Source organism: Scyliorhinus canicula, chromosome 23 (genome assembly GCF_902713615.1).
Source record: "Scyliorhinus canicula chromosome 23, sScyCan1.1, whole genome shotgun sequence".
Taxonomy (NCBI): Eukaryota; Metazoa; Chordata; class Chondrichthyes; order Carcharhiniformes; family Scyliorhinidae; genus Scyliorhinus; species Scyliorhinus canicula.
The window spans coordinates 4,950,717-4,976,924 of NC_052168.1; the positions used below are offsets into that span (position 1 = coordinate 4,950,717).

The 26,208-nt window shown below is 50.9% G+C and overlaps 1 protein-coding gene across 2 annotated transcripts in view; it reads left to right on the forward strand.

Moving 5' to 3' along the window:
• LOC119956519 (tetraspanin-4-like) overlaps positions 1-22,292 on the forward strand; it is a 50,759-nt gene extending 28,467 nt beyond the window's left edge. For both annotated transcript variants that reach the window (XM_038783802.1, XM_038783803.1), the window contains exons 2-8: positions 7,451-7,530; positions 11,572-11,763; positions 13,537-13,611; positions 15,042-15,143; positions 15,251-15,379; positions 17,426-17,509; positions 21,818-22,292. In XM_038783802.1, coding sequence (XP_038639730.1) covers positions 7,468-7,530; positions 11,572-11,763; positions 13,537-13,611; positions 15,042-15,143; positions 15,251-15,379; positions 17,426-17,509; positions 21,818-21,886 — 714 coding nt within the window. In that variant the 5' untranslated portion in view covers positions 7,451-7,467 and the 3' untranslated portion in view covers positions 21,887-22,292. The remainder of the gene's footprint in view (positions 1-7,450; positions 7,531-11,571; positions 11,764-13,536; positions 13,612-15,041; positions 15,144-15,250; positions 15,380-17,425; positions 17,510-21,817) is intronic.
• The last annotated feature ends 3,916 nt before the right edge of the window (positions 22,293-26,208 follow it).

Sequence of the window (26,208 nt, forward strand, 5' to 3'; positions counted from 1 at the left end):
ACCAAATGAAACAGGAGGTTTGGATTACTGATCCTCTGCCGTTATCCCACAGAGTACAAGCTCCACGCTTACTACTACTGCATCCTCTTCAAAGAAATGTCTCTCACTGTTTCTCTCTCACGTGTTCTCTTTCTCCCCCCCCTTGTCCTCTCTCCCCCCCCACTGTTCTCTCTCTCCCCCTGTTCTCTCTCTCCCCGTGTTCTCTCTCTCCCCGTGTTCTCTCTCTCCCCGTGTTCTCTCTCTCCCCGTGTTCTCTCTCTCCCCATGTTGTCTCTCTCCCCGTGTTCTCTCTCTCTTTCTGCCTGTGTTCTCTCTCTCCCCGTGTTCTCTCTCTCTTTTTGCCTGTGTTCTCTCTCTCCCTGTGTTCTCTCTCTCCCCGGGTTTGTTTCTCTCTCTCCCCGGGTTTGTTTCTCTCTCTCCCCGGGTTCTCTCTCTCTCCCCCCGTGTTCTCTCTCCCTGCGTTCTCTCTCTCTTTCTCCCTGTGTTCTCTCTCTTCCCCCGCTGTGCTCTGTCTCTCTCTCCTGTGTTCTCTCTCTCACTCTCCTTGTTCTCTCTCTCTCTCCGTGTTCTCTCTCTCTCTCCCCTTGTTCTCTCTCTCTCCCCTTGTTCTCTCTCTCTCCCTGTGTTCTCTCTCTCTCTGTGTTCTTTCCCTCTCTCCAGGGCCGGCCCAAGGTACCGGCAACTCGGGCAGTCGCCCGGGGCGCCATGTGCTAGGGGGCGCCAGAGACTCGGGTCCCGCGCATGCGCAGTTGGGCCGGTGTCAACCAGCGCATGCACGGTGGCCGCCCTCCCCCAGGGCGGCCCCCTCCGACCGCCCCCCCCTCGGCCCCGCCCCCCGCCTCGCCCCCCCCCGCCCCCCGGCCTAGGGCCGGCGCTGCCTCTCTCTCCCCTTGTTCTCTCTCTCTCCCTCCCTGTGTTCTCTCTCTCCCCGTGTTCTCTCTCTCTCCTGTGTTCTCTCTCTCTCACCCTGTGTTCTCTCCCTCCCTGTGTTCTCTCTCTCCCCGTGTTCTCTCTCTCTCTCTCTGTGTTCCCTCTCTCCCCATGTTCTCTCTCTCTCCTGTGTTCTCTCTCTCTCTCCCTGTGTTCTCTCTCTCCCCGTGTTCTCTCTCTCTCTCTCTGTGTTCCCTCTCTCTCTCTCTGTGTTCCCTCTCTCCCCGTGTTCTCTCTCTCTCCTGTGTTCTCTCTCTCTCTCCCCTTGTTCTCTCCCCCATGTTCTCTCTCCCTCCTCCGTGTTCTCTATTTCCCCCTCCCCTCTCTCTCCCTGTGTTCTCTCTGTCTCTCTCTCCCCGTGTTCTCTCTCTCCCCATGTTATCTCTCTCCCCGTGTTCTCTCTCTCCCCGTGTTCTCTCTCTCCCCATGTTCTCTCTCTCGCTCCCTGTATTCTCTCTCTCTCCCCCCTCCCCTCTACTCTATCTCTCTCCGCCTGTGCTCTGTCTCTCTCCCTGTGTTCTCTCTCTCGCCTCCCGTGTTCTCTCTCCACCCCCCCCCCCCCCCCCCCGTGTTCTCTCTCTCTCTACCCATGTTCCCTCTCTCTCCCTCCCCTCCCACGTTCTCCCTCCCTGTGTTCTCTCTCTCTCTCTCTCCTCGAGAGTCCTCGATCCTTCTGACAATGGGAACTGATTCTCCTGATCTAATCTGTCTGGGGGCGGCCCCCGTGATCTTAATACCCCAAATAAAATCTCCTCCTTATCTCCTCGTAAAGTAAAGTCTGCGTAACTAAAGCTCTTCATCCGTGGGACCATTTTTGTGAATCTTTCTGCACCCTCTCTATTGCCTTCACATCTTTCCTCGAGTGTGGTATCCAGGACAGCGGGACACAAAACTCCCATTTCCGGGATCCCACCAGGGGGAAAGGCCAGAATCTCCCACCCTACACTCGGCCCCGTGCTTTGGGATGTTCTGAGGTGGAGGGGATCTTATTTGAATGTCTCATTCGAACGTTGGTCCCACTGACAGTGCGGCGCTCCCTCAGTACTGACCCTCTGACAGTGCGGCACTCCCTCAGTACTGACCCTCTGACAGTGCGGCGCTCCCTCAGTACTGACCCTCTGGCAGTGCGGCTCTCCCTCAGTACTGACCCTCTGACAGTGCAGCACTCCCTCAGTACTGACCCTCTGACAGTGCAGCACCCCCTCAGTACTGACCCTCTGACAGTGCAGCACTCCCTCAGTACTGACCCTCTGACAGTGCAGCACTCCCTCAGTACTGACCCTCTGACAGTGCGGCACTCCCCCAGTACTGACCCTCTGACAGTGCGGCACTCCCTCAGTACTGACCCTCTGACAGTGCAGCACTCCCTCAGTACTGACCCTCTGACAGTGCGGCACTCCCTCAGTACTGACCCCCTGACAGTGCAGCGCTCCCTCAGTACTGACCCTCTGACAGTGCGGCACTCCCTCAGTACTGACCCTCTGGCAGTGCGGCCATCCCTCAGTACTGACCCTCTGACAGTGCGGCACTCCCTCAATACTGACCCTCTGACAGTGCAGCACTCCCTCAGTACTGACCCTCTGACAGTGCAGCACTCCCTCAGTACTGACCCTCTGACAGTGCAGCACTCCCTCAGTACTGACCCTCCCACAGTGCGGCACTCCCTCAGTACTGACCCTCTGACAGTGCGGCACTCCCTCAGTACTGACCCTCTGACAGTGCGGCACTCCCTCAGTACTGACCCTCTGACAGTGCTGCACTCCCTCAGTACTGACCCCCTGACAGTGCAGCACTCCCTCAGTACTGACCCCCTGACAGTGCAGCAATCCCTCAGTACTGACCCTCTGACAGTGCGGCACTCCCTCAGTACTGACCCTCTGACAGTGCGGCACTCCCTCAGTACTGACCCTCTGACAGTGCGGCACTCCCTCAGTACTGACCCTCTGACAGTACAACACTCCCTCAGTACTGACCCTCTGACAGTGCAGCACTCCCTCAGTACTGACCCTCTGACAGTGCGGCACTCCCTCAGTACTGACCCTCTGACAGTGCGGCACTCCCTCAGTACTGACCCTCTGACAGTGCGGCACTCCCTCAGTACTGACCCTCTGACAGTGCGGCACTCCCTCAGTACTGACCCTCTGACAGTGCAGCACTCCCTCAGCACTGACTCTCTGACAGTGCTGCACTCCCTCAGTACTGACCCTCTGACAGTGCGGCACTCCCTCAGTACTGACCCTCTGACAGTGCGACACTCACTCAGTACTGACCCTCTGACAGTGAGGCACTCACTCAGTACTGACCTCCTGACAGTGATGGCTGATCCCATTATGATCGCTAAGTCTCGGGAGAGGGCCAGAATGGGATACGCACTGGGGGGATCCCAGAATGAGATATTCGCCCCCACCCTGCAGTCTGCAGGTTACATAACCAGGCTCAGGGGGGTGACATGTGTTCAGGTTCAGCTGATAGCCCCACTCACCCTCACTGGCCAGGTGAGCAATGGACACATGAAACTGCCCAGAATGCCCTGCCTGAACCTCTTCGTCTCTCTCTCTCTCCTCCGTGTTCCTATTTCACCCGACCATTTTGACAAAGCTTTTGGGTCAGTTGTCCTGTGTCTTCATCTTTGGCTCAGTAGGGCAGCACGGGTGGCGCAGTGGGTTAGCCCTGTTGCCTTAACAGCCTGGAGGTCCCAGGTTCGAGTCCTGGCTCTGGGTCACTGTCCGTGTGGAGTTTGCACATTCTCCCCGTGTCTGCGTGGGTTTCGCCCCCACAACCCAAAGATGGGCGGGCTAGGTGGATTGGCCATGCTAAATTGCCCCTTAATTGGAAAAAATGAATTGGATACTCTAAATTTATATTTTTTAAAAAATCTTTGGCTCAGTGTCTTATGTCTTGTGTGTGCCCCTGGGTGACACCTTGGGATGGCCTGGTTGCATTATAGGCGGTACATAAATGCAAGTTGTTGTTGGAAGTTCCCGACACGCAGCGGCGATGAAATTGGCCTCGGATAGGCAGAGCCGAGTCCTTCGTGAGAGGAGGAAGATTAAAAAAGCAAAGTGTACTCCGACATCTTGTGCAACATTGTTCTCGTGTTCTAATATTATGATGAAGTCAAAGATAGATTAGCTGTTTGACCGGCCTTTCACCATGACCTTGTGACTGCAGTGTGTATGCGTCCCTGTGGTTAAGCAGCGATGATTATGCTGTTGTTTAAGTTGTATTTCAGTCTTATGTGGAATTTCAGTACATTCCAGAGGAAATGGATAACAGACCTCATGTGATGGTTGTAAATTATGCTTCATATACATATATGGTAAAAGGCTCCATGTCGATGAACTCTGAGCACAGGCTTCCAGAGAGCAACGCCTGATGTTAATCCCTTCACAGTCTATCTGTCTATTAGATCAGGCCCTGTCCATCGCCCTCCTCCTCCCCATCGCCCCCCTCCTCCCCATCGCCCCCCTCCTCCCCATCGCCCCCCTCCTCCCCATCGCCCCCCCTCCTCCTCCCCATCGCCCCCCTCCTCCCCATCGCCCCCCCTCCTCCCCATCGCCCCCCTCCTCCCCATCGCCCCCCTCCTCCCCATCGCCCCCCTCCTCCCCATCGCCCCCCTCCTCCCCATCGCCCCCCCTCCTCCCCATCGCCCTCCTTCTCTCCATTCACCTCTCAGCCCTCTCTCTCCCCATCACAGGCCTTCCATCCCCCTCTCCCCATTGCTCCTTCTCCACTTCAACCCTCGCCCCTCTCCCTGATGCACTATCAATTACAACGAGACAAGAGTAGAGAGTAATTGAGGCTTTATTAAGCTGAGATGTGTTGCCTCCTGCAGCTGCTGCCGAAATGGCAGCAGCTCGGTGAGCACACACATTTATACTCCGCCTACTGGGCGGAGCCAGCAGGCAGGGCTCTACCCCCGTACCTGCAGTACAGGGGCCTTACCTTAATACCCTCTCCTCCCTATCATCTCCTGAGTCCTTAACCCTCCTCTCTGAACTGGGGTGGGGGATGGGGGGACAATGCCGAGGGGGGGGGGCACCTTCTGGGGAGCTCCATGGAGGGGCGGTATCCAGTGTTGGTGGGGGGATGGGGGATTCTCCAAGTACACGGTGGGGGGGGGGGGGGGGGGGGGGTTCCCGTGGAGGGGGGGTGGGGTCCCTTTGTGTGTGGAGAGGGGTTCCTCTTGCTTTAACCGAAAGATGTCCGGAAACACGACATTGCTGGCTTTTCAGGCCCCCGCTCTGCCTTATGGGACATGTCTCTTTGAAGTGCTGGAGGGTATGGTGAGAAATGTCGGCCATACAGCTGGTGAGCTGCACACTGATTTTCTCACCTGCTCCAGCACTTAGAAGAGTAAAAGGAAAATTCTGCCCAGTGAAAGTGGCCCTATTTTACACACACACACAGACATACTGACAGCACACACACAGCACAGACACACAGACACACACACACACACAGACACACACAGCACAGACACACACACACAGACAGCACACACACACAGACACACACAGCACAGACACACACACACACACAGACACACACACACAAAACCCACACACACCCCACACACAGCACACACACAACACACAGCACCACACACACAGCACACACACAACACACAGCACCACACACAAACACCACACAACACACACACGGTTACACACGCGTACACAGTTACACACACGCATCCATGAAATGAAATGAAAAAATGCAAATCGCTTATTGTCACGAGTAGGCTTCACTGAAGTTACTGTGAAAAGCCCCTAGTCACCACATTCCGGCGCCTGTTCGGGGAGGCCGGTACGGGAATTGAACCGTGCTGCTGGCCTGCTTTGGTCTGCTTTAAAAGCCAGCGATTTAGCCCAGTGTGCTAAACCAGCCCCTACACACACGCGTGTCGTATACACACGTGTTCACACGTATTGGCTTCTATCACCCTTTCAGGCAACGAGTTCTAGATCCCCACCACCCTCTGGATAAAAAGATTTCCCTCAAAACACTTCTAAACCTTGTACCTCTTAACTCTAAAGCACTGTCCGCTGATGTTAGACACCCCTAAGTGAGGGGAATAAATGCCATCTCTCCACTCTATCTAGACCCCTCAATTTTATACACTTAAATTAGGCCGCACATTTTCCTGCAGTGACCAGAAAGGTGCACAGTATTCCAGCTGTGGGCTAACTGTGTTATGTACTTCTGGCATAACCAGCTCCCAGCTCTTCTATCCTCAGGCTCCAGTAATAAAGGCAGTGTGGTGGTATGATTTGCATAGCTGTCTGCCATTGGTGCAGAACACTGGTTTACCATTGGCCCTGGTCGGTCATGTGCCTCTCGACCGATTGGTTGAGACCAGTCATGTGACGGCTCCCCGAGTGGTCGAGAGGCTGAGTTAACCCCGCCTCCAGAGCGAGGTATAAATACCCAGAACGCCCGGCGGTCGTCCATTTACTGTAGTCGACCGCAGGGCTAACTTCTAGCTTATTAAAGCCTAACTTTTGTACAGCTACTCGTCTCGCGTTCGATTGATGGTTCATCAGGCAGGTTGACACCCCGTGACTCTGGGTGTCAGAAAGCTGTTGAACTGTGTAAGGTCCCTGGGCCCAGCCGTCCCAACGTACTCGGGTAATACTACATAGAAACATGAACACTTTCTAGCTTTAGCCTTCCGGCGTGTTTAAGCCCACGTGGCCTGGGACAGTTACCTCCAGGCACGGTGGGAATTGAGAACCCAAGTGCTTTGGCCACTAAGCTGGGAAAGTGGGAATAAGGAAGAAAGACTTGCATCTGTATAGCGCCTGTCACCACCTCCGAACAAACCCATAACATTTACTGCCAATCAGTCGCCCTTGAAGTGTGCCCACTGTCGTAATGTCGGAAACATGGCAGCGACTTTGTGCACAGCAAGCTCCCACGGACGACGGCGTGGCAGCGAGCGGAAAGTCCGTTTTTGTGATGTGGGCGGAGTGATGAACATTGGCCAAAGCACCAGGGAGAGTTGTCCTGCTCGTCTGGTTTAGCTCACTCGGCTAAATCGCTGGCTTTTACAGCAGACCAAGGCAGGCCAGCAGCACGGTTCGATTCCCGTACCAGCCTCCCCGGACAGGCGCCGGAATGTGGCGACTAGGGGCTTTTCACAGTAACTTCATTGAAGCCGACTGGTGACAATAAGCGATTTTCATTTCATTTTCATTTTCAAAATGGTGACCCAAGCGGGAAGATGGGGGCCTCAGTTCAACATCTTATCCCACCCACACTTAATGCGGTTGATTCTCGAGGCGACTGGGGCCTTATAGCGGAGTAGTACAGCAATGAAGGAGATCATTCAGTCCATCGAGACTACACTGGCTCTTTTATGGAACAATCCAGGTAAATGCGGCGTTGGCCGTGACGTTCATAACCCGAAACCGAACGAGCAGAAGGAAGTCGCCCAACGTGTGACTTGTCCCATGGCTGTTCAGAGGTGAAGGAAAACATTGTGACTTGTCGATTTGTCTTTCCTCTTAACTCCTAGACCTCAAGAAGCTGAAGATGGGGCAAAGCTGCCTGCAATGTACGAAATACCTGTTGTTCATCTTCAACCTCATCTTTTGGGTAAGTGAACCCTCGCTTCTCTCTGTTGTTTGGTAACCTTTGAATTCATCCAGGTGATTGGAGCATTGCGAGGTCAGAGTCGATGTGGAGTAAGTCTCCACCTGAGATTGCCAATGCGGACGCTTGCCCATTGGAAACTGGATTGAGTTTGGGGGGAGGGGGGGGTCCTCGATTTCACTGCGAGTGGGACCCTTGCTCACGGAGGCTCCTCTCTGTCACAGTCGGAGCCTGAAGTGGGACGGTCATGGTCCCATTCTGTCACAGCTCCAGTGAAGTTAGGACAGCCCCCTTTCCTGCAGCCCAGTTCTAGTCAGGTCTATTAATGTGAGGGTTTATGTAGGCCACAAGACTGCCTGAATCTCCCTATGAGACTTCCCTCGACAGATATGGCCTTTGCAGAATGGTGCCGGTGGGTGCTGGTTATAAATACTGCAATAATAACATCTAATTATTTGTTGGAGCTAGGCTAGAGATCGCAAAAGTGATAAGATTTTGGTGGCACAGTGGTTCGCACTGCTCTTTTTCTAAATTGAGGGGCAATTTGGCCTGGCCTATCCACTTACCCTGCACACCTTTGGATTGGGGGGGGGGGGGGGGGGGGGGTGGTGAGACCCACGCAGACCCACGCAGACACGGGGAGAATGTGCAAACTCAAACTCCACATGGGCAGGGGTCGAACCCGGGTCCTCGGCTGCGTGAGGCAGCAGTGCTAACCACTATGCCGCCCGTGTTTAGCATTGCTGCCTCACTGCGCTGAGGACCTGGGTCACTGTTCGTGTGGAGCTGTCAACAAAGTTGGTAAACCTGAGGATTGAGATCATTTTAAAATTTAGCAAAGGAAAATGTTAAAGAAAGGGAACGTAAACTAGCCAGGAATATAAAAATGGTCTGTAAAAGCTTCTATAAGTATGATAAAAGGTTAGTAAAGATCCCTTGTAGGCAGAGAATGGAGGATTTACAATGAGGAATACGGAAATGCCAAATAAAATAAACAACTACTTTCCGGCGGGATTTTCCGCGCAATCTGCCAAGTGTTTGGCGGTGCAGAGATGGCCTGGCACTGGCCAGCGGTGGAGTCATCTGGTCCTGCAATTGTCAATGGGCTGAATGCACCCCATCGCCGCTGGGCTGTTGGCAAGATCAAGAAGACCCCGCTGGTCTGAGCAGCAGGAAAGTTCCGTCTTTCGTAGCTGCCTTCACAGAGGAAGATACTTTAAAAAAACGCCCCTGAAATATCGGGGAACCAAGGGGCCAACGAGATTGAGGACCTGAAATCAATGAGCATTGGTAAAAAAGTAGTGCTGGAGGAATTAATGAGACTGAAAGTTGATCAATCGCCTGGACCTGATGATCTGTATCCCAGTGTATTAAGAACATAAGAACATAAGAACATAAGAATTAGGAGCAGGAGTCGGCCATCTGGCCCCTCGAGCCTGCTCCGCCATTCAATTAGATCATGGCTGCCCTTTTGTGGACTCAGCTCCACTTTCCGGCCCGAACACCATAACCCTTAATCCCTTTATTCTTCAAAAAACTATCTATCTTTACCTTAAAAACATGTAATGAAGGAGCCTCAACTGCTTCACTGGGCAAGGAATTCCATAGATTCACAACCCTTTGGGTGAAGAAGTTCCTCCTAAACTCAGTCCTAATTGAGAGAGGGCAGCACAGTGGCACAAGTGGATAGCACTGTGGCTTCACAGCGCCGGGTCCCAGGTTCGATTCCCCACTGGGTCACTGCCTGTGCGGAGTCTGCACGTTCTCCCCGTGTCTGCGTGGGTTTCCTCCGGGTGCTCCGGTTTCCTCCCACAGTCCAAAGACGTGCAGGTTAAGTGGATTGGCCACGATAAATTGCCCTTAGTGACCAAAAGAGGGTAGGAGGGGCTATTGGGTTATGGGGATAGGGTGGAAGTGATAGCTTCGGTGGGCCGGTGAAGACTCAATGGGCCGAATGGCCTCCTTCTGCACTGTGTGTTCTATGTAGGGGGCTGCAAAGATGCATTCTGGATGGTGTTTCAAAATTCTACAGATTCCAGAATGGTTCCTGCAGATTGGAAAGTGGCAACTGTAACCCCACTTCTTCAGAAAAGAGGGGGAGAGAAAAGAGAGAACTTTTACATGTTAGTCCGACATGGGTAGCAGGGGAAAATGAAAGAATATATTAAAAGGATGTGACAACTGGACACTTAGAAAATAATGGTAGGATTGACCAGAGTCGGGCAACACGGTGGCACAGTGGGTTAGCACTGCTGCCTCACGGCACCGAGGTCCCAGGTTCGATCCCGGCTCTGGGTCACTGTCTGTGTGAAGTTTTCACAGTCTTCCTGTGAGTGGGTTTCACCCCCACAATCCAAAGATGTGCAGGGCCGTTGGATTGGCCGTGCTAAATTGCCCCTTAATTGGACCAAATGAATTGGGTACTCTAAATTTATTTTAAAAAAAGGATTGGCCAGAGTCAACGTAGAATTTACAGTGCAGAAGGAGGACGTTCGGCCCATCCAATATCCACCAGCCCTTGGAAAGAGCGCCCTACTTAAGGCCATGCCTCCACCCTATCCCCGTAACCCAGTAACCCCACCTAACCTTTTGTTCATAAGGGGAAATTTAGCACGGCCAATCCACCTAACCCGCACATCTTTGGTCTGTGGGAGGAAACCGGAGCACCCGGAGGAAAACCACGCAGACACGGGGAGAAAGTGCTAACTACACACAGAGGGTATACCACACAGACAGTTTAGGAGAACCAGTGGATGTGGTGTATTTGAATTTTTCAGAAGGCTTTCAATAAGGTCCCATAAAGAGGTTAATAAACAAAACGAGAATACATGGGATTGTCGGGTGAAAGGTGTAGTGATCTCTGTATGTAGTAATACATGATCAGGCCAAGGACCCGGGTTCAATCCCTGCCCATGTGGAGTTTGCACATTAACCCCCCCATGCCTGCGTGGGTCTCACCCCTACAACCCAAAGATGTGCAGGGTAGGTGGATAGGCCACGCTAAATTGCCCCTCAATTAAAAAAAAAAGTGCTAACCACTGTGCCGCCCAAATTTTATTAGTTTTGCGATCTCTAGCCTAGCTCCAACAAATAATTAGATGTTATTATTGCAGCATTTATAATCGCAGAGCTAGTACAGGTAACTGAATACTAGATGGCCACACAATCAGGACCTATAGAAATGTTTCCCCGCTCTTTCGCAGAGGAGTGGCAGCACGGTAGCACAGTGGTTAGCACAATTGCTTCACAGATCCAGGGTCCCAGGTTCGATTCCCAGCTTGGGTCACTGTCTGTGCGGAGTCTGCACGTTCTCCCTGTGTCTGCGTGGGTTTCCTCCGGGTGCTCCGGTTTCCTCCCGCATTCCAAAGATGTGCAGGTTAGGTGGATTGGCCATGATAAATTGCCCTTAGTGTCCAAAATTGCCCTTAGCTTTGGGTTGGGTTATGGGGATAGGGTGGAGGTGTGGGCTTGGGTAGGGTGCTCTTTCGAAGAGCCAGTGCAGACGCGATGGGCCGAATGGCCTCCTTCTGCACTGTAGATTCTATGAAATTCTATGAGTGTGTGTTTGCAGTGCAGAGAGTACAGAGCTAGAGAGAAGTTAATAGTTATTAGTAATTATCTTTACCTTACTTAATAGTTTGACCTTCAGTTATTTGTTTGCTAGTTCAGTATTAAGGAAAAAGAACTACTCACTAAATTACTTTATCATCACTGGACGTCTCCGTCTATAACTCGGCTAGACAAAAAGAGTAATATGTATATTACAAAATAATAATATAACAATAATATAACAATCAAGATGGCATGGTGTGGCTTATAGGGCTTCGCGTGGATCAGTGCGTGGGCCTCCGGCTATTTGCAATTGTGCGTTTTTATTTCAGATCTCCAGCATCTGCAATATTTTGCTTTTATGTTATTGCAATATCTCCTCATGTGGCTCAGTGTCAGACTTTGATAGCTCTCCTGTGACGATGCTCCTGCGCAGAGCCTCGGGAATGTTGTTTTTTTCTTTTGAAAATGTGAATGATTGTATCCCCCTTCCAGCTGGGAGGCTGCGGGCTTCTGGGAGTCGGAGTGTGGCTCGTGATAACGCAGGGGAACTTTGTGACCCTCTCCTCGTCCTTCCCATCTCTCACCGCGGCCAACTTCTTCATTGCTGCCGGCTCGGTCATCATGGTCGTGGGATTCCTGGGCTGCCTCGGAGCAGTGATTGAGAACCGTTGCCTCCTACTTAGCGTGAGTACCGAATTGCACCCAATTTAACAGGCCGGTAAAAGGCCTTGGCGCCTTGAACGTGGAGTTTCTGGAGGGTTGATATGAGAGTGTCAGCTCTTGTCCATAACTCATTCTGCCACTCCCATGTGCTGACAAGTGGGTAGCTGTGGTGAATGAGATTCACACGGTATTATAGTTACCAATGTCACTCTGTTCCAAGTAGATACATGTATCAATATTGTACGTGCAGTTGCACTACCTGACCACCAGGGGGAGTAGCTCTGGGAGTACTCGAGAGTTTGTACTGGGCTCCCCCCTTGGCTCCACCCAAAACTCCTCCCCCTGGAGCTGCTGTATAAACATCCGTGCCTCAGAGTCAGCCAGCCAGTTCACCGAAAGTTTAATGGCTAACAGGCTGGCTCTGTTGTAAGTATATTAAAACCGCTATTCTAATCCTACAAGCACGTGTCCGTAGAATTGATGGTTCCATCAGTAGCAATCTTGCCTCTGTGTCAATGGATTGCAGGTTTGAATCTCTGCAATAGAGTCATGAACGCAAAATCCACCTCCGCCCTCCCCTGCCTCTGTCAGATAAGACATTAGTCCGAGGCCCTAACTGCCCTATTAGGTGGATGTAATAAGATCCCACAGCGACCATTTTGCAGTTTTACTGGCCTACTCCCCAAAGTTATTCAAACAACACCCCACAGACAGCAAATGCTTTCCGTTTTGCAGTTTGTTTTGCATTTGAGTTTGGGTTTAGAAGCCGCTCGATTCTCAGCCCAAGCCAATAGTTTGAGCTTTGGGGTAGCGGTTCTGAATAGTTCTTTTTTTTTAATAATTGGAAGTGGGCATCATTGGCTGAGCCGGCATTTGCAGCACGGCAGCACAGTGGTTAGCATTGTTGCTTCACCGCTCCAGCGTCCCAGGTTCGATACCGGCTTGGGTCACTGTCTGTGCGGAGTCTGCACGTTCTCCCCGAGTCTGCATGGGTTTCCTCTGGTTTCATAGAACATACAGTGCAGAAGGAGGCCTTTCGGCCCATTGAGTCTGCACCGACCCATTTAAGCCCTCACTTCCACCCTATCCCCGTAACCCAATAACCCCCTCCTAACCTTCTTGGACACTAAGGACAATTTATCACGGCCAATCCACCTAACCTGCACACCTTTGGACTGTGGGAGGAAACCGGAGCACCCGGAGGAAACCCACGCAGACACGGGAGGGGGGGACGTGCAGACTCCGCACAGACAGTGACCCAGCGGGGAATCGAACCTGGGAGCCTGGCACTGTGAAGCCACAGTGCTATCCGCTTGTGCTACCGTGATGCCCACAAGTCCTGAAAGACGTGCTTGTTGGGTAAATTGGACATTCTGAATTCTCCCTCTGTGTACCCGAACAGGCGCCGGAATGTGGCGTTTAGAGGCTTTTCCCAGTAACTTCATTGCAGTGTTAATGTAAGACTACTTGTGACAATATAGATTATTATTGTTTATTGCCTGTTGAAATAAATGCCGTTTAAGAGATTTGTACAACAATCAACTCGTGGCAATTATTGGACTTTTAATTCCCCATTTGTATTGAATTCAAATTTCACCATCTGCTCCGGTGGGATTTGAACCCCGGTCGCTGGACTAGTAATCCAGACCGCCCCCCCAGAAATACCAATGCACCACCATCTCCCCATGTCTGTAACATCATTGTCTGGAGCTCAGGAAGGGGCAATGCATGTATCTGTTTTCATTTGGTTTCCAATTCCAACTCTTCATGACGTTCGTTCTTCTTCCCTTCCAGTTCTTCGTGGTCCTCCTGGTCATCTTCCTCCTCGAAATGATCATCGGAATCTTGTTCCTGTGTAACCAGGAAACCGTAAGTGCCGGTTTCCACTTCGCCCAAACATTTAACATCAGTGTCCTCGACCCTGGGCCCCACCCAAGCCGCGGCTGACAGGCACCAACACGATATACACTGAAATCCCAAAACAAAATTGGCTCAATCAATCAGCTGGGGCCTGGCGTCTGCTCGGACCAATCACTTTGTGGATCTGATTGACCTGTTGTCGTCTTGAATTCAAATTCATTGATCAGCAGTGTTTTGATTAATCAGCCAGCTATTAATATTGGAACTAATTGTTTTGTTGTTTAAAATATTTTTATTCTCCTCCTTTTTCACATTTTCTCCCAAATTTACACCCAACAACAAACAATAATCAGTACGAATGTAACCCCCATATCAATACAACAATCCATCTTCCCACCAAACCACAACATTGGCCCGCATGTTAACACAGACAAATGTGGGCAGGCACTGTAGCATGGTGGTTAGCATAAATGCTTCACAGCTCCAGGGTCCCAGGTTTGATTCCCGCTGGGTCACTGTCCTGTGTGGAGTCTGCACGTCCTCCCGTGTGGTGCGTGGGTTTCCTCCGGGTTGCTCCGGTTTCCTCCCACAGTCCAAAGATGTGGCGGGTTTAGGGGTGGATTGGCCATGGCTAAATTGCCCGTAGTGTGCTAAAAAGTAAGGGTAAGGGGGGGGTGGGGTTGTGTGGGTTAACGGGTATAGGGGTGGATACGTGGGTTTTGAGTAGGGTAAATCATGTGCTCGCACAACATCGAGGGCCCGAAGGGCCTGTTCTGTGCTGTACTGTTCTATGTTCTATGTTCTAAATGACAGAAAGGAATCAGGAATCACCCATAGTCACCCTTAACACATACAGTCCCCTCCCCCAACCTGCCCAGCCCCCAACTGCCCTAATGTTCGATGTGATCCAATTCTCGAATGTGCGTAATGAATAACGCCCATGAATTGTAGAACCCCTCCATCCTTCCCCTCAATTTAAATCTGACCTTTTAAAGCGTTAAGAATTCCAGCAGGTCCCCCCCAAACACGCCAGGGCACAGGGTGGAGAGATTGATCTCCACCCTAACAGGATCCGCCTTCGGGCGATCAACGGGGCGAAGGCTACGACATCAGCCTCCGCGCCCGTTTCCAACCCCGGCTGGTCCGACACCCCGAATATGGCCTCCCGGGGGCCCGGGTCCAGTTTCACATGCACCACTTTAGAGATTACCCTAATCACCTCCTTCCAGTAATCCTCCAGTTTTGGACAGGACCAAAACATATGAACGTGGTTTGTGGGGCTCCCCCCTGCAACGTTCACACACATCTTCTACCCCCTCAAAGAGCCGGCTCATCCCTCGCCCTTGTGAGGTGCGCCCTATTCACCGCCTTCAGCTGTATGGAACTAATTGTTTGCCGGCAAACCCATGTACTTTTTTTCTATTTTGTATTGATCCTAGATAAACAGTTACGCAAAAGAGGAGCTGAAGAATGGGCTGCAATTCTACAACACCTCGGGTAACACTGGGCTGACAAATGGCTGGGACATTGTGCAGACAGATGTAAGGTCACTCCACTGATGTGCCTTCCCTCTCAACTGTTACTGGGCAGGAGTGTGGGTTCGTAGAGAAACTGACCGTGTGACATGTGTGTTCCCTCCCCTGTCCAGTTCCGCTGTTGTGGCGTTGTTCATTACGAAGACTGGTTCGACGTCTTAAACGGAACAAAGGTGCCCACCTCGTGCTGCTTCAAACTGGTCGATGACTGCTCGACTAATTCCAATACCTGGTGGAAAGATGTGAGTCGCACGTTAGTTGTCCGTAGGCGCTGCGGTCCCCTCTCTGTGACCTCCTCCACCCCGGTAGCCCTCTGCGCTCCTCCAATTGCGCACTTTTGCACGTCTTTATCAGGAAATATTGGGCAGGTTAGGCCTAGAGTACGCAATTAATTTTTTTCAATTAAGGGGCAATTTAGTGTGGCCTAATCCATCTACCCTGCACATCTTTGGGTTGTGGGGGTCGAAACCCACGCAGACACGGGGAGAATGTGCAAACTCCACACGGACAGTGACCCAGAGCGGGATCGAACCTGGGACCCCGGCGCCGTGAGGCAGCGGTGCTAACCACTGCACCGCCGTGCTGCCCTCATGACTTTTTGAAAACATAAGGTTCTGAGGAGGTTGACAAGGTAGATGCTGAAATAATGGGCGCGATTCTCCGCTCCCCACGCGGGTGGGAGAATTGCGGGAAGGCCCCCCGACAAATTTCACGCCACCCTGGCGCCCCCCCGCGATTACCCCACCCCCCGGGCTCGGAAGAATCGCTGCTCGCCGTTTTTCACGGCGATTCTGCGACCCGGAATGGCCAAGCGGCCTGCCATTCGCGAACGTTTCACGAGGGCGGCAAACACACTTGGTCGCTGCCGTCGTGAAACGGGACTGAGAAGCCCGTTTGGGGCTTGTAGGTGGCCTTGAAAGGAAGGAGCACCACGACTGTGCTCGGGAGGGGACAGGCCAGCGACCGATCGTCGGGCCGGCGTCCAAATCGGACGCACTATTTCCCCTCCGCCGCCCCGCAAGATCAAGCCACCACGTCTTGCGGGGGCAGCTGAGGGGAAGACGGCCACCGCGCATGCACGGGTTCGTGCCATCAGCGTCATGACGTCAGCCGCGCATGCGCGGGTTGGAGCCGGCCAACCTGCGCATGCGCGGCTGACGTCTTGGCGTGACGCCCCCGCGGCCGAGAGTTACGGAGGCCGCTCCTTGCCCCGCGGGAGGGGAGAATAGGGGGCGAGGAGCGGCCTCCGAGGCCGTCGTGAAACTCGGCCGAGCCCTCACGATTTTTCCCGGGAGCGGAGAATTCTGCCCGATGTCGTCCCCCCCTCCCCCCCCCACCTCGTGGGTAAATCTATGGGCTGGATTCTCTGGTCCTCCGCATATTTCCCGGCGGCACGCCATTCCATGCCAACGGCATTCCCAACTCCCACCGCTGCTTGTCAGTGGGATTTCCCATTGAAGTCTTCATTTGCTGCCGGGGAACCCGTGGGGGGGGGTGGGGGGGGGGGTGGGGGGGGGGGTGGTGTGCGGTGCCTGGCGGAACAGAGAATCGCAACAGCCAGAGAATTACGGCCTACAACCCAGGGGGCATAGCTTCAGAATAAGAGATCTTCAACTTCAGACGGAGACGAGGGGGAATTTCGTCTCGGAAGGTCATTAATCCTGGAATTTCGCTACCCAGCGAAAAATGAGACAGCATTTCAGGAGTGGGATTAAGAAACACTTCTGCGTGAAAAGATTAGCAGAAATCTGGAACTCCATTCCAGAAACAGCAATTGATGCGAGAACAATCGTTAATTTTCAAGTTAAGATTGAGAGATTTTTGTTAGTCGAGGTGGGGGAACAGAATGAGTCGGATTGAATGGAAAAATAGGGCTCAAGAGGCTGAATGGCGCTCTCTTGTTTCTGGGTTCCAATCAGACAAGGAATCAGTCATGGCGAATTTAGAATTGAAAACACAACCAGAGGCGGCACAGTGGTTAGCACTGCTGCCTCACGGCGCCGAGCACCCGGGTTCGATCCCGGCCCCGGGTCACTGTCCGTGTGGAGTTTGCACATTCCCCCCCGTGTCTGCGTGGGTCTCACCCCCACAACTCAAAAGATGTGCAGGCTAGGTGAATCGGAGAACTAAATTTAAATCGAAAAGAAAATACAACCAGAGTGGTATTGCCGTTCAGGGGAAGTCCTGTGTTGGAGCACTGTGCAACTTAGCGGACTGTCCCTTTAAGTCTTAAAGCCACGTGACGTTCAGTTCTCCGCAGGGTTTAATTTTTTTCCTTGTGTCGGTAGGCCTGCTATGAAAAGGTTATTGAGTGGCTGAAGGAAAACGTTGTGGCTGTCTGCATCTTTGGACTTTGCATCCCAGTGCTACAGGTACGTTACTTCACAGAGCTCGGGATGGGATCTTACCTTTACATACTTTACCGATTCACAATCAGAATTAGCGTCTCCAGTCACGGAAAGATAATGTGATGGAATAGCGAGCAATTAAGGGAGGCAAACGGTATGTTAAAAATTGATTGGAGTACGAGGAATAAAGACTTCGAAACTCCAATTATTTGGGACCTTGGTGAGGCAAATGGGATACAAAGTGTTGTTTTAGTCTCCGTATCTAAGGGGGGCATGTTTGTCCTGGGTGAAGTCCAATTAAGGTCCACTGATTTATGGGATGAGAGGATTGTCCCAAGGGAAGAGATGGAGCGGACTAGGTCTATATCTTTGGGGCTTTAAAGAATGAGGGGTAATCTCATTCAAACATACAGCAGTGTGAAGGGGCTTGGCATGATGAGAAGATGTTACCTCTGGCTAGGGAATCTAGAACATGGGCCATGGGTCTCAGACTGAAGGGGTTGGCCGTTTTGGAGAGGTTTCTTCATATTGTGTAAGGCCAATGGCTTCTGCTCGGTCCTGAGCAAACCTCTCCCCTGCCATCACCAGAATTGTAAGAAGTCTTACAACACCAGGTTAACCTGAGGAAGGAGCAGTGCTCCGAAAGCTCGTGTTTGAAACAAACCTGTTGGACTCTAACCTGTTGTTGTAAGACTTCTTACTGTGCTCACCCCAGTCCAACACCGGCATCTCCACATCATGGTCACCAGAACTGGCTGTTTCCAGCACCTCAATGTTGTTTAACTCTTCACTTCTTTCTCTGGATTCACTTTTGCTACCCCCTCACTTCAATTTCTCCAACGCCCTCCTCGCCCAATCCCTGTCACCAGGCATGACCTGGCCACTCCCTATTGATGTGTTGGGTAAGCTGGGTCTATGTGGACTGCGTTTGATGCAGTGTAGAGAGAGACAGGCTTCCAACACTTGAAATGAAATGAAAATCGCTTATTGTCACGAGTAGGCTTCAAATGAAGTTACTGTGAAAAGCCCCTAGTCACCACATTCTGGCGCCTGTCTGGGGAGGCTGTTACGGGATGAGATGCAACACAATTATATTGAACATCTAACTATAATACATGCTTTAACTGTGGGTTGACACTGTGCTGACTTGACAGGAGACCTGAGGCTAACCTGACCAGACTATCTGACTGTCTCAGAGGCTGGATCCCGAGAGAGCGGGAAAACCGGTGCCCTCTGGCTTTATAGTGGTCGTGTCCTGTCTGGTGATTGGCTGCTGTGTTCTGTGTGCTCACTGGTCATCCTGTGTGTCAATCACTGCCTGTCTGCCCTCCATCATATACATGGATGTATATTATGAAACCTATTTCTGTTACCTCTCCAGCCAGTAACCCTCCTGAGTGCTCGGCCTTCCCTCGATTCTGGCTTCTTGCGATTTTAATCGCTTCACCTTTGACAGTCGTGCTTTCAGTTGACTGCATTCTCGAATTCTCCCCTTCCACCTCTATCCCTCGCCACCTCCCGCCACCTCCTTTTAAACTCTACTGAAAACCTATCTCTTTTGTCCTCCTTAATGTGGTTTGATGTCTAATCGTGTCTGATTGTGCCCCTGGGAGGCGCAGTGGGATGTTCTGCGACATAAATGGGCCAAAATGTGACAGGCGGAGTTTAACGTGGATACGTGTGAGGTCATCCATTTTGGCCGTAAAAATGGGAAGGCAACTTATTATCTAAATGGGGAGAGACGTCGGGGAGCTCCGATGCAGCGGGATCTGGGTGTCCTAGTCGTAGAAAACTAGCGTGCAGGTGCAGCAGGTAATAAGAAAGCAAATGGAATGTTGGCATTTATAACTAAAGGAATAGAGTATAACGGTAAAGAAGTGTTGTTGCAACTATGCAAGGCATTGGAGAGACTACACCTGGTGTATTGTGCACAGTTTTGGTCCCCTTATTTGACGAGGGACGTAGTGACATTGGAGGCAGTTCAGAGGAGGTTCACTAGGTTGATTCCAGAGATGAGGGGTTTGTCGTATGAGGAGAGATTGAGCAGTTTGTGTCGATACTCTCTAGAGTTTAGAAGAATAAGGGGAGATCGAATTGAGGTACATAAGACGATAAAAGGTATGGATAAAGTAGACGTGGAGAGGATGCTTCCTCTTGTGGGGCATTCTAGAACGAGAGGTCATAGTCTTCAGATAAGAGGTAGAACATTCAAAACAGATTTGAGGAGAAACTACTTCTCCCATTGGTTTGGGAATCTGTGGAATTCGCCACCCCAGAGTGCGGTGGATGCTGGGATAGTAAATTTAAGGAAGAGTAAGACAGATTTTTAATTGGTCATGGGTTGAAGGGTTATGGAGAACAGGCAAGACGGGGGAGTTGAGGCCATGATGAGAATCAGCCACGGTCGTATTGAATGGTGGAGCAGGGTCGAGAGGCCAAATTGCCGACTCCAGATCTTAGTTCTTATGTTCTGAGAAAGAACTATTCTGTCTAATTCCATCCTCCGGCTCTTGTTCTGCAGTCCAGCACCTCAAGCACAAACCTGGTGTTCTTGATTAATAAGGGGATTTCTTGATCAATAAGGGGAAGGCGTTATGGGGAGAAGACAGGAGAATGGGGATGAGAAACATATCAGCTATGGTCGGAGCAGACTCAATGGCCTAATTCTGCTCCTATGTCTTATGGTCTTATAAACGCAAATAATCACTGTTGTTAAGTTGGTTCCCAGTTCCCCAATACATTTAATTTAAAACCCTCATCTGGGGTCAACCTGCTCTAGCATTACATCCTCCTCCGACCAGGTCACCCTCTCCATGTGTTGGCTTCTTATCTTATGTTTTCTGTTCTTCTCCCTCCCAACAGTGCTGTTCTTTGTGTTGCTTATTTCAGGATGGTTGGCGTAGTGTTCACAAAGACCACAAAATAGCTGGAACTTAAACAAAGCTATAAATTTATTAACACTACTCATTTGGATTCGACACGTACTCCTAAAGAATACACAGTTGATTATAAACATTTAAACTATACTCATCTACAGCTAATCTTAGTACTGATATAAACTATGATCTGCTCTCACTTACACTATTTATATTTCTGACTCTCTCCAGCTAACTCTTGCACACACTCTCCCACAAGGCATCTGTCTTATATGCTTGTAACTGTAGCTCCCTCTAGTGGCTACTCTAGACACTTCATTAACCCTCGCAGTTCTCACAGTTGGGATAATACCATGCCATCCTCAGTCTTACTTTCTCAAACTCCTTTCCCGATGCTCTTTATTTTGCTCTTCTCTTGAAAACATTCACCACACCCAATTCTTTCCGACAAAGCTTTCAGCTTCTGTCCCAAAATGGCTTTGGCGTCTACTCCTTTGCTGTTCCCAAAAATATTCTTTCCAAAGGGCCTTAGGCTGTTTTCTGTGTTGAATTTAAGTCATAAATTTGTGCTGTGCGTAACCTGTGGTTTTTTTTGTACCAGGATTCAACAACATAAAAGTTTGTTGTCTGAAATATACCGTCGCCCTGAACCTGTCTGGAACTCTCTGTCTCTAACTCACTGTCTCTTTTAGGGTTGCCAACTGGAATTAAATGTATTCCTGGAGGTTTCATTCCCCCCCCCCCCCCCCCCCCCCCCCCCCCCCAACACATCTATCCTTGTGACACACTGGCTTCCTGCATCAATTGGAAAACAAAAAGGCTATCACTTCTCCCATTTTCAATATTTCTTTCATCTGGTAAAGATGAACTTCTAAAGAAACGGGCACGACATATGCAATTGTTTTATTAATGCCACGGTGATTTTTCCCGATCTTTTTTTTTTAAATTTGGAGTACCCAATTCATTTTTTCCAGTTGAGGAGCAATTTAGAGTGGCCGATCCACCTACCCTGCACATCTTTGGGTTGTGGGGGCGAAACCCACACAAACACGGGGAGAATGTGCAAACTCCACACGGACAGTGACCCAGAGCCGGGATGGAACCTGGGACCTCGGTGCCGTGAGGCAGCAGGGCTAATCACTGCGCCACCGTGCTGCCCTATTTGTCTGGAGCTTCACTCGCTGGAGCACTCCAGGCCAATGAAATCCCAGTTTTGTTCGTTCCTTCTCTCCTGTCCCTCCTAAGCTCCACATTGCAGCCCTGCATAATCTTCCTCTTTAGGCGGTTCAGCAGCAACACTGCCCCCCCCCCCCCCCCCCCCCCCACGGCTCTGGAGCACAATCTTAGTTCCATCTCACCGTGACCGCTTGAGTTGTCTCAGCTGCTTCCCAGCCTTTAGAACCCGAAAATTCCTGTTCTAATTTGTGATCTTTTCCTCCCGCTCCTTCTTCCTCAGATACTTGGCCTTGTTTCGTCCTTGGTGATGTACTGCCAGCTGGTCAAAATGGAGAAGCAGTACAGCTGAAGAGAGGTCACCCACCTCTGTGAATTCACCAGGATTCAGTTCTCCGTTTCTTCAACGCAAGTCTTTGGCACATAGGCCATCTTCAAGTAGTCAACTGAATGAGTATCCTCCACAGGGTTATAACACATAGTGCGGCATTTACAAACAATTCTAAAGATTATCTGAACTTGGGGTTCACTATCTCCCCGCTGGCAGGTCGGGGGAAATCCAGACACCAATGTGTTGTTCGGCCCGCAGATGCTGAACTGAAAGCTCCGAATGTTACAGCAGCTTCCCAGTGGCATCACACACGCGGTTAAAAGCACCTCCTCAAGGCTTCCCCTCTGCACTTCTGAAGTGCTTCAGTCAACAGAAAAATGCTTTCAGTGCCAGAGTATGTGCAATAAACGTTCTCTTTTCAACGTAAGTTTCCTCGCCATGTTCTTTTTTTTTAAATTTAGAATACCCAATTTATTTTTTCCAATTAAGGGGCAATTTAGCGTGTTTAATCCACCTACCCTGCACATCTTTGGGTTGTGGGGGCGAAACCCACGCAAACACGGGGAGAATGTGCAAACTCCACATGGACAGTGACCCAGAGCCGGGATAGAACCTGGGACCTCGGTGCCGTGATGCAGCCGTGCTAACCACTGCACCACCGTGCTGCCCCCCCCCTTATGTTTTTCTGATGGTTCCATGACTCCCAACTTTCCTGCGGGAAGTCAGACTGGCAGGAGAAACAGTTTGGAGGACCCCTGGACTATCGGTCAATCTCATTCCACAACCCACAAGTAGTTAATATAAGCCTACCTGTCACAAGTAGGCTTACATTAACACTGCAGTGAAGTTACTGTGAAAAGCCCCTAGTCGCCACATTCCGATGCCTGTTCGGGTACACGGTGGGAGAATTCAGAATGTCCAATTCACCTAACCAGCACGTCTTTCGGGACTTGTGGGAGGAAACCAGAGCACCCGGAGGAAACCCACGCAGTCACGGGGAGAACGTGCAGACTCCGCACAGACGGTGACCCAAGCCGGGAATCGAACCTGGGTCCTTGGCGCTGCGAAGCAACAGTGCTAACCAGTGCGCTACCGTGCATTCGGCCCATTGTCCCCTTGCTGGATTTTGAAAGAACTTTCCACTTCCCTGCCCCTTTCCAATACCGTTTCACGGATTTACCCGATTTCCTTACAAGCAACGTGTCTCAGATCGCAACGATCCGCTGCGTATGACAAATGTCTCAGTTCCTCCCCTAGTTTCTGCTGTAAATTGTCTTAAATCTTCGGAACTCTGGTTAGCAACCCCCTTCCTGCCACCAGGAACAGTTTCCTCCCTATTTACCTTGTCGGGTTTCATAAAGGGCGACGGTATTTTTCTAACCGCTTGTTTGCAAATGAAAATAGACATTAGGGGGAAGAGAGAGTGACTGATTCTCTTGGCCAAATGAAACTTGTCTTTGACACTCTGATTCCACGTGTCTTTGAGAGATTCCCTTCTTGTGGCCTGAATGAATGTTGTCTTTCACGGAATCCATGGTTGGGATTTCCCGGCCTTGCCCTGGCAGGTCCGGCCCCGGGATGGGGTGGGGTGGGGGTGGGGGTGGTTGTGAGGGGGCGGCGGGGCGGGGCGGAGTGGCGGGACTGCCGAAGGGCTATCGACTTTCTGCGAGATCCCAGTGGTGGGCAGAGCCGGAAAATCCCAGCCAATTAGTGAAAACCTTGTAACGTGCAAACTTTCTGAACATTACAATTAAAGTTTCTCAACGACCACTTCGAGACTGCACCTTGTGTCATTTTTGCCTGCGATTCTCGTCTGGCGCACTTTATAATTACTCCAAAATTGCAGGCTCTATTCTTATTCTGGAGCTGGTTTAGCACAGTGGCTTGTAATGCAGAGCAAGGCCAGCAGCGCAGGTTCAATCCCCGTACCGGCCTCCCCGAACAGGCACCGGAATGTGGTGACTAGGGGCTTTTCACAGTAACTTCATTCAAGCCTACTGGTGACAATAAGCGATTATTATTATTATTCATTCATGGGACGAGAGCGTCTTTGGAAAAGCAACCCTCATTGCCCATTCCTTTTTTTAAAATATAAATTTAGAGTACCCAATTTATTTTTTCCAATTAAGGGGTAATTTAGCGTGGCCAATTCACCTACCCTGCACATCTTTGGGTTAGAACATAGAACATAGAACAGTACAGCACAGAACAGGCCCTTCAGCCCTCGATGTTGTGCCGAGCAATGATCACCCTACTCAGACCCACGTATCCACCCTATACCCGTAACCCAACAACCCCCCCCCCAACCTTACTTTTTAGGACACTACGGGCAATTTATCATGGCCAATCCACCTAACCCGCACATCTTTGGACTGTGGGAGGAAACCGGAGCACCCGGAGGAAACTCACGACACACGGGGAGGACGTGCAGACTCCGCACGGACAGTGACCCAGAGCCGGGATCGAACCTGGGACCTCGGCGCCGTGAGGCTGCAGGGCTAACCCACTGCGCCACCGTGCTGCCCTTTCATTGCCCATTCCTAATTGCCCTCCACATCTAGAAAGCGATGGTGAGTCTCCTTCATAGAATCATAGAAATGTTACAGCGCAGAAGGAGGCCATTCAGCCCCTCTTTTTAAAAAATAAATTTAGAGTACCCAATTCATTTTTACCAATTGAGGGGCAATTTAGCGTGGCCAATTCACCAACTGCACATCTTTGGGTTGTGGGGGCAAAACCCTCGCAGACGCGGGGAGAATGTGCAAACTCACACGGACAGTGACCCAGAGCCGGGATCGAACCTGGGATTTTGGCGCCGTGAGGCAGCAGTGCTAACCACTGAGCCACCATGCTGCCCCATTCGGCCCCTCTTGTCCATGCCAGCACAAGGACATCCAGGTGCCCTTTCTAATCCCACCTTCCAGCACCCGATCCATAGCCCTGTAGCTCAGAGCACTTACCATGTGGAGTTTGCACATTCTCCCCTTGTCTGCGTGGGTCTTGCCCCCACAACCCAAAGATGTGCAGGGTAGGTGGATTGGCCATGCTAAACTGCCCCTGAATTGGGAAAAAATATAACTGGACACTGTAAATTTATTTTTATAAAGCTGAGAGCATTTAAGGTGCATGTCCAGATACTGCTCAAAAGAGTTTAGGGTCTTTGCCTCCACCACCAACTCGAGCAGCAAATCCCAGACTCCCACAACCCTCTGCGTAAAAACGTTCTTCCCCATGTCCCCTCTACACCGTCTACCACTTATCTTGAATCTCTGTGCCCTGATTGTTGAATTCTCCACCAAGGGAAACAATTTAATCCTGTCCACCCTATCTCTTCCTCTCTCAATTTTGTTCACCTCAATTAAGTCACCCCTCAGCCTTCTTTGATCCAAGGAAAATAACCCCAACCTATAATCACTTCTCGTAGCTACATTGTTCCAGCCCTGGCAACATTCTTGTAAACCTCCTCGGCACACTCTCCAGGGCAATAACGTCCTTCTTGAACAATTGCAGCCTGAATGATGAGGTTAATTTCAATGGTGGTCGGTTTGCTACATATTAAGGAGGGAAGTGAAGAGGGAGCCACTCTGCTGTGGTCATGCAGTCACATATAGAACCATAAAATCCCTACAGTGCAGATGGAAGCCATTGAGTCTGCACTGACCCTCTGAAGGAGCCCCCTACCGAGGCCAACACCCTCGCCCTAACCCCGTGACCCCACCTAACCTGCACATCCCTGGACTGTGGGAAGATTCCGGAGCACCGGGAAGAAACCCACGGAGACATGGGGACAACGTGCAAACTCCCCACAATCACCCGAGGCCGGAATTGAACGCGGGTCCCTGACGCTGTGAGACAGCAGTGCTTACCACTGTGGCACATATAGGCCAGACCAGGTATCTGCAGCTGATTTCCCTCACTGAAGGACCATGGGTGAAGCACATTTGTTTCACAAAATTCCAGTAGTTACATGGTTACTGATTTTTCACATTTATTCAATTAACTGGATTAAAATTTTCCACGTGCCATAGTGGGATTTGAACTCGTGTTTCCCGAGCGTTAGCCCAGGCCTCAGTAATTACTGCTCCTGTTAATTTTCTCAAACGCATTTATAATGTCACATAAGATAATGCGCAATCCTTGCTTTATGATTGAAAAGTACTTTGCAGCAGCAACAATTGCTGATAGTACTGAGGGAGTGCTGCACTGTCGGAGGTGATGCTGTCTTTTGGGTGCAAAGTTAAATCGAGCCCCTATTGTTCAGCTGGACACAAAAGATCGCAGGGCACCATTTTGAAGAAGAGCAGGGGAGTTATCCGTGGTCTCCTGGCCAATATTTATACCCC